The 8714-nt window shown below is 35.0% G+C and overlaps 1 protein-coding gene across 1 annotated transcript; it reads right to left on the bottom strand.

Moving 5' to 3' along the window:
• Positions 1–3358: 3358 nt before the first annotated feature.
• LOC121242527 (receptor-like protein kinase 7) lies at positions 3359–6948 on the bottom strand. The gene is made up of 2 exons (XM_041140389.1): positions 4189–6948; positions 3359–4035 (listed from the first exon to the last, which is right to left on the bottom strand). Exons 1-2 carry the CDS (start codon positions 6770–6772, stop codon positions 3635–3637), a joined length of 2985 nt encoding a protein of 994 aa, XP_040996323.1. The 5' UTR covers positions 6773–6948; the 3' UTR covers positions 3359–3634.
• Positions 6949–8714: the final 1766 nt, after the last annotated feature.

The raw sequence follows: 8714 nt of genomic DNA, 5'->3' as shown, positions 1-8714 counted from the left end.
TTGCTCATGTTTGATTTGCTGATATCATTGACACCATTTTGTAGACAAGTTGATACTTCTTTGTGCATGAACTCATTTGCTATCATCGGGGGTCGGGGGGGCGGGGATTGAGTTTGTTTTAAAAAATTAACAATTATAAATCAAATATACATTATCAAATGTGAATAAAACCTAAGTAGCAGTAAAACTCATTTGCTATCATCAGCCGCCTGGGGGGGGGATTGAGTTTGTTTTAAAAAATTAACAATTATAAATCAAATATACATTATATGAATAAAACCTAAGCAGCAGTAAATATAAGAAGTAAGGGTAAAAGAGATGTAAATTCAGTATTTTAAAGAGATTCAATCCCACTGCCTATGTCCTCGCCTCAAACTATCCATTGGGGATTTAAAAATTCACTATTTAACCTGCTTCAAGTGGAAATAGAAACCTATTTTACTTTTGAGTAACACTGCTTCAAAGAATTCATGTAGAATATCTTTTTTACTTACAATCACCTTACAAGTGGTGATTCAACTATTCCATGTGTAGAACTCCTACTGCATTCACAAGATTTGCACACACCATTTTCTGTTTATACAAGAGCTTGTATAATATAGTGGATAGGTTATTAGAGTACTCTTTTCAATAAGTGAAATGAAAATAGTACAGCTTAAAATGTATCTCTCAAAATGAATAAGTGGTAAGGCTCAATGCTTAAAAAGAGAAATTGAAAGCTTTTAATAAATGAATGTTGTAAGGCTTGTAGTTTATGTGTGTTTTTGAAAATCTCAAATGAGTTATTTATAGACACATAAGACTTCATTTTCAAATTTAAAAGTATTCAAATGTAAAAAATGAGCATCATTTATTTTTTTCAAAAATTTCAAACAAAAGTTTTTCTTTTATAGTTGTCAAAGAAAACATCATTCATTTTTCAAAATTTTTAGACAAAATCTTCTATTTTTCCATGTGTCAAAAGGAGAATTATTCACTTTTTAAATTTTCAAATAAAAGCTTCTATCTTTTGCACATGTCAGAAAGAGAATAAATCACTTTTCAAAAATTTCAAACAAAAGCTTTTACTTTTGCATATGTAAAAAAGAGTATCAATCACTTTTCATAATTTTCAAATAAAAACTTATACTTTTAAGCATACGTCAAATAGAACATCAATCACTTTTTAGAATTTTTAAATTTCAAACATATCATGCAAATATGAAATTTGACAATCAATCATCTTTCGAATTTTCAAACTTCAAACTTTTAATCATATCATGCACATGTGAAATATGACAATAATTCATTTTTCAAATTTTTAAAATTCAAACTTTCGATCATATCATGCACATGTGAAAGATGACAATCAATTATCTTTCAAGTCTCAAATTTTCAAACATATTATGCTAATGTGAAAATGCAAATTAATGTCTCACGAGAAAAGATTATTTTTAAGCCTTAAAACTTTTTCGAATGTTGGAAGAGATGTTCAAAATTATGCTAAGAGCTTCATTGTAAGTTTGTTTCCTTTCTTATTCCTGATTTTGTGATATCATTGACTCTATTTTGTAGACAACTTGAGACTTTTTTATGCTTGACATAGGTTAAGCCTGGATAATGACATAGGTTAAGCATTTTGTAGAGCTCAAATTCAAGGCGAACACCAATTGATAATGACATAGGTTAAGCATTTTGTAGAAAATAACTTTTGAAAAGATCAAAGAAAAATTTGGGAGACAAGCTGTATTTGAACCAATTGACTTAGTAAAAATAAAGGAAATTAGTCCAGCATATCTTGTAATGTTGACAAAGTAAGATATGAAGAGTTATGATGTTTTATCTTATGCTCATATTTATCTCTATAAAGACAATCAGTTTATCCAATTCGCATTTAATCTTCTTCGCATATCTATAATCAATCTTTATTCTTTTTTATCTTATGCTCATATTTATCTCTATAAAGACAATCAGTTTATCCAATTCGCATTTAATCTTCTTCGCATATCTATAATCAATCTTTATTCTTACTCTGCAAATTTTCCCTATTAGCTTAAGAGAAGAACCAACAAAAATATAATGTTAATATCTTTGAGATATTAAGAAGTCAAATAATAATATCCCAACAACAACAAAGGTATAAATCAAGACGAAAAATGATAGAGTTACTATCATACTACTACTCATCTACTACTATTTTTACATTTGATTTTTTTTTTAATTTTTTAATTTTACTTAATAATTAAAGAAGTGAATATTAATAAATTTATATATTTTTTTAATTTTTTCTTAATGATTAAAGATGTTAAAAAAATACTTAAAAGAAAATAATAAAAAAATAAAAATGCACTTAGATAATAGATGAGTAATAATAGAGTAGTAATCCTATCACTACCCATTTACATTATACATGTTAATTCGTAATTGACATATTTATTAATTGTCTTATCAAGTTATCTCTTTTGACCCGAATTCATTTGATTCTATTTATTTTTATATATCGAGTTTGTAGGTAGTATTACATGTTACCACCCAACCCCGGTCAAAAAATAAAAGAAGAGTTCTCGAAGCCCTCTTATACTGACCAGTGTCCAGACATGGCCGTTGACCAACAGATAGTTCAAATTTTGGAGTGTACTCTTCTGCTGGCTTTTCTTTGCTTTTAATCCTTCTCTTGTCCGAGTCAGAAGCATCTAATAATAGCATCATATAAAACATAAATGATGATGCAACTTAGACCAAGTCAAAGCATGTTTTAGAAGGGATTGTTCAATGTCCACTTTGGTGCAAAAGGAGACAAGCCAAACTTGTAATAGCGACTACCAATCAGTAAAGAACACAAGCATCCAACCTTTTAAATCCCATGTTATCTCAAAGATCCTATCTATCTGATCTGGAACTGAACTTTTTTGAGACCCATAATTATCTTGTGATACATATCATGTGATGATTGAAATCAATTAGGTAGCAGAATATGCTGCATTCTATGTTACATTTCTCTTTATTAGTACTGGGTTTATGCTAAACTTCTCAAAGACTCGACCTTTAACTTTGGACATCATTTGGGAAGCTGTGAATGTGAGTAAAAAGGATAACCATAAGTTCATCCACTCAAGGGAAGCGCCTATCGCTTTCATTTTTCATATCTTTACATTGAAGAAATTTACGAGGTTAACTCATCTCATAAAATCGCTTTTAACAAAAGAGGATTTCTCATTTCTTATAAACATATCCAAGACCTTGTCTACAAACAATGTGAGATTATTCCTAAATACACTCCCTTACGTGTAGGCCAGTATTTTTCTTGGTCCTTGTCATGGGGTAAGTAGTGTGGGCCCCCCATTTGTCCTGTGTCATTCCTTATAAACATGCCCAATACTTTGTTCACAGGCAATGTGAAATTATTCCTCAACATACATTACATTCGAATATTGCAAACTTCACTACAGACTCTAGCTGATATTTTACAAAGAAAAGCGCTAGGTCTACAAAGAGATATTACAAAAATAATTTTACAAATTGACGTGACTTGGCGTGATAAGTTTACAAACGATCTTGAGTCTTTGTATATTGTATGATAATACCTGTCAAATTCAGCAAGGGAATGGAGATATGACCAAAAATTCTGAATCCCAACTCAGCAAATTTTGGAAGCTTAAAGTTCTGGGTTCTTTTTCTCTGTACTAATCACTTCCTTTTTCTTACTACCATCATCTTTGGCAGTGATAATTTTCATCAATCTATACGGTTGAGCTTCCTCAAGCATTTGCACAACGCTTCTCATTGTGGGTCTAAGAGATGGAAGCGCTGCTGTGCAGAGAATTGCAATTCTCAGTACCTTCATAGCCTCTTCCTTTGAAGCCTCTGGAATTCCAGAGTCAACCATACCAAGTATCATCTCCTTGTTCCTTAGATTGCTGCAAACCCAATTCACTATGTCTTTATTCTCCCCAAACTCCGGCTCTATCGGTCTTTTTCCGGACACCAGTTCCATCAATACAACTCCAAAACTATACACATCACTCTTCTCATTTACTTTGTATGTGTACCCATATTCTGCGCAATAAAGAAGATTTCATGAACAAATTAAAAGTCTTACCCTTCAGCTTTCTCATTCACTTAAGCAACACTTTTGACAATAAAGATTAATAACTCTGTAGCAAAGATTAATCAAAACCAAAACAAAGTAAGGAATGGAGATTCACTAACCAGGAGCTATGTAGCCATGTGTTCCAGCAATGACATGGGTGGAGTCCTTGTTACCATTGGCTCGAACAATCTTAGCAAGTCCAAAATCAGCAATCCTTGGCTTCAAAAACTCATCCAGCAATATATTACTAGACTTCACATCCCTGTGAAGCACTGGCTTCTCACACCCATGATGCAGATACTCCAACCCTTTGGCTGCACCGACAGCAATCTCGTACCTTGTCTCCCAATCAAGCTGCATCTTCTGGTCTGTGTGCAGCTGATCCCAAAGGCTCCCATTTGGTAAATACTCGTACACCAACAAGCTCGAATCCTCGCTTGTAATACTACAATACAGCTTCACCACATTCACATGCCTTATTGAGCTCAAGGTCTGCACCTCGCTGTCGAATTCCTTCGACCTCCCCCCGCGCTTCGCGAGCATCGGGGAGGTGCTGCTCCGGCTCTTTCTCCGGCCATTACCACTTGAATCCGAGTTCCATATGTGCTTGACTGCAAGTTCTCTGCCGTTGGAGAGTAGCACTTTGTACACGTTCCCAGAACCACCTTTTCCTATTAGATTCTCCTGCTTGATGGAATCAAGAATCTCATCCTCCGTAAAGCTCAACACGTGGAAGGACTTCACGTCCCAGGATTCGTCCTTCAATGAACGGCCTTGATCATCCTTTTCCCCCTTCTTAGAATAGTAGAACCGCACCAAAAACAGTAGTAGGATGGCCGTACCTACTGCGAAACAAATAATGAGTGTTCGGACATTCCTGGACATGCCCGAACCAGAGGGACAGCGCCGGAACATGGAGGTGATGCCAAGGATGCAGAGGCCTGGGTTCCCAGTAAAGCTGCCGTTGTATGCTGCAATTGACAGAGCTTGCGGTATGGGACCGGCCAACCTGTTGTGGGATAAATCGAGAAAGCTTAGCCGGAGAGACGAAAAACTAGCCGGAATTTCTCCCGAAAGTTGGTTGTCTGATATATCCAAAGAGTTGAGTGTCGGTAGATTTCCCAGAGACGATGGGATTCGACCCGAAAGCGAATTGTTAGACATATTTATGTCACTGAGAGTGTTACAAGAACCCAATGTCTCTGGTACTGAACCAGAGAACTTGTTATTCTGGAGATGAAGAACATTCAATAGCTTCAAGTCACCCACACCCGAAGGAATGTTTCCCGATAACTGATTGTCGTTCAGCTGAATCGACACCAAAGAGGTAGCTTCAGAGATCTTGGCAGGTAATTCACCCGATAAGAGATTGTTTCCGGCGAACAACTGCCCAAGAGACTTGGCGTACTTGATATCGGACGTGATCAGGCCCTGAATAAAATTGGACGTAATGTCGATTATATTCAAGTTCGGTAATCCCCAGATTCCGGGGGGAACAGTGCCGTTAAGCCAGTTGTTGTTGACTCTGAAACGAATTAGACTCGAACAGTTGGCATAGGTGGCCGGAATTTGGCCGGTGAAATTGTTGTTGCCTAAGAGAAGCTTCATCATCGTACCCTGCCTGCACATATCTGGCGGGATTGGACCTGTTAATAAGTTGTCAGTCACGTCTATGTAATCGAAGTTCGCCCAAGACCCAAGCTTCTGCGGCAGAGGACCCGTCAACTTGTTAGTGTACAGAGAGAGATTCACGAGCTTCTTGAACTCGCCCAATTCGTCCGGAACTTCTCCAGAAAGGTTGTTCTCGAATAGTTGCAGAGTCACCAGGTTGGTCAAGAACCTCAATACCGACAAATCGCCTTCGAGACGATTCCGAGAAGCGTCAAACTTCTCAAGCTTCGTGAGGTTTCTCAGACTGTCAGGAAGTTTCCCTGTAAACGAGTTGTTGTAGATCTCCAGCTGCCAGAGATTCAAGAGGTTCCCAATCTCTTCGGGAATTTCTCCGGTCATGTTATTGTCCGCAAATTCCAAGTTAATTAGCTCTCTGAGATTTCCAATCCCAGCCGGGATTGTTCCTTGGATATTACAGCGGGAGAGATACAGCCAATCCAGTTTGGTGAGCTTCAACACCTCGGGTGGAATTGGACTAGGATTGAATGGGTTGTCTCCGATGCTGAGCCGGACTAGACCCGTCTTGTTTTGGAGTGATTTCCACGGGAAACTGCCGGAGAAGCCACTGTTATTGATATGAAGATGCTTTAACTCGCTGAGAGAGGATATGTCCGGAACCGCTCCGGTGAAGAGATTGTTTCCCAAATCCAAGTAGTTCAATTTTACACAGTTGTTCAAGTCCTCCGTGATCGGACCGTGCAAGAGGTTGAACCCCAGCGACAGCTTTTCCAACGATTGGAGCTGACAAATAGAATCCAGGGGAAGAGTCCCAGTTAGCTTCTGGTTAGAAAGCTCGATTTCCACAACCGAACCGTTGGAGTTGCACGTGATTCCGGCAAAACCGCAGACGGAATTGGACGTCGACTCCCAAGAACTCAAGACGCTGGAGTTCGATCCTTGGAGGGCTGATTTCAGCTTCATGAGAACCTGAAGCTCGTCGGAACGGATACCGGAGAGAAGGGATAGGAAACAGAGTAGGTAGAAACAATGATAGAGGCATGGCCACGACCGGGATATATTTTCCGGCAACATGTCGTGTGGCGAGCGGAATTGGCAAAGAAACTATGATGGGCGTTTTTCTACTTGGTCAATTAAAGTAGAATCGAAGGATTACAAGACAGAGAAAGAGGAGTCGGCCATTTTTAATTGCTTGGAAGGTGGCTGGGAAGTCAGTACTACCTATATACGTTTTACGGCTAAACTCGCTAAACTACCAATATAAATACGATTTTGTCGTAAAATCGAACGCTAAACTCGCTGTGTTCCAAACGGTTTGTACGGCTGCAAGATAAGAACGTTCGTTTTCAATTTTTCGTTATAACGGTTATTACTTTGTGCTTTTTAAAGGATTGTGTAATTAAATTAACCCCTATAACACAAGCACCAAAAGATAAATAGTAAAGAAAAATTCTGCTCAACATACCCATTTTGCACGGAGGAAAAAAAAATAAAAAATTCAGTAATATATAATATAAGACTGTTGAATAGAAGAACTCAATTAAACTGATAAGATTCTATGATTTTTTGTTCCATCCCATGATATTTTTGTTCAATCCCATTATTTCTTAATTAAAAAAATCGATTAACATGATTTAATGTGATGTGATGTGATATGTTAAATTATAATTTAAAAAAAAAAATTAATTGTAAGTGATTCTGCGTACTAATACGCACACATATTCAATATGATTAGTCAGAAAGTAAATTTTATTAAAAATAGTGCTAATTTAAATTTAGAATATGAAGGCAATAATATTAATATACAGATTAGTATATAAACTTATTTGTATATAGTAAAACTCTATAATTTTTTTTTACTATACACTAGATATGACATCATATAAAATTATAAAAATTTAATTTATTTTTTGTTTTTGATAGATTTAACACTTCTCTGTTTTTTTGCGAAGTAGTAAATTGTCAACAAAAAAAAGAGACTCTTTCCTCGAAGCACCTTGTTTTTAAAGGAGTGGTTACCACTAAGTTCTTTTCACGAGCTATGAAAGATGTGACTCATTATCAGTAATGTTAGAGAGAAATTATTATAGTAATACATATTTTATATTTATTACATGATTATTTTTTATTTTTTATTTTTTTATTTTAGATTTAAGAGATGTGTAGTCTAAATGATACCACATCATGTGTATAAAATGATTATTCTTAATAATAACTTTTATTTATATTTATTCGACCCATTATATATCTCACCTAAAACGAGTAGGCATTAAAAAAAAAAAAAAAAGACATCAACCACCAAAAGATAAACCATTGACTTTGAACAGAAACGTGCAAGAAATGACTTGCAACATTTCTTAGAAAAAGCGAAAAAGAATCAAAGGATAGAGATTTTTGCCCTAAAAAATGTCATTTGAGTACGATAGGCTAAGTGCCGGTTTGGATAGAAATAATTTTATTTATTTTATCATTATAATTATATTAAAGTTTTATATAAAATATAATAAATAATTTAATTTTTTTAAATTTTAAAATAATAATAATATTAAAAAATAATATCCTAACAATATTTTATTTGACTTATCTAAAATCATCTCATTTCACTATTCAAACCAACCTTAATTTAATTATTATGTTATAAAAAACCAAATAAGGTCACAATTATGGATGTAAGGGATAAGGCCACTACTGTTTTATTATTATTATTATTATTATTTAAAAATCTTCCACTATATTGGACTTGAGCTGTTTACAATTTCTGTGATCCCACAGAAAAATTGAAATCATAGAACATATATTAATTGAGTGCAGATATGCTAAGATTCACATATGGTTAGTCAATGACCTTAATCAATGGGCTAATTGACGTAAAAATATAAACAAAAAAAAAAAAAAAATCCATTTAGATGATTTTTTTAAGTGAGAAAAAGAAAATAATAATTCAAAATGTATACAATTGTAGACTTTTGGGAAAGTAGCAATGATACATACCTTTAGTCCACTAAGAAGTGAAAAC

Source organism: Juglans microcarpa x Juglans regia, chromosome 8D, assembly GCF_004785595.1.
Source record: "Juglans microcarpa x Juglans regia isolate MS1-56 chromosome 8D, Jm3101_v1.0, whole genome shotgun sequence".
Taxonomy (NCBI): domain Eukaryota; kingdom Viridiplantae; phylum Streptophyta; class Magnoliopsida; order Fagales; family Juglandaceae; genus Juglans; species Juglans microcarpa x Juglans regia.
Note: the sequence above shows the minus strand (reverse complement) of the source record. Positions and strands in the feature narration are given on the sequence as shown.

Excerpts from the sequence above, each read along its gene's own strand:
- LOC121242527 (XM_041140389.1), bottom strand. The coding sequence starts at position 6,772 with ATGTTGCCGGAAAATATATCCCGGTCGTGGCCATGCCTCTATCATTGT. Across the intron at positions 4,036-4,188 it reads ACATGGCTACATAGCTCCTG|AATATGGGTACACATACAAA; the intron begins GTTAGTGAATCT and ends TTTATTGCGCAG.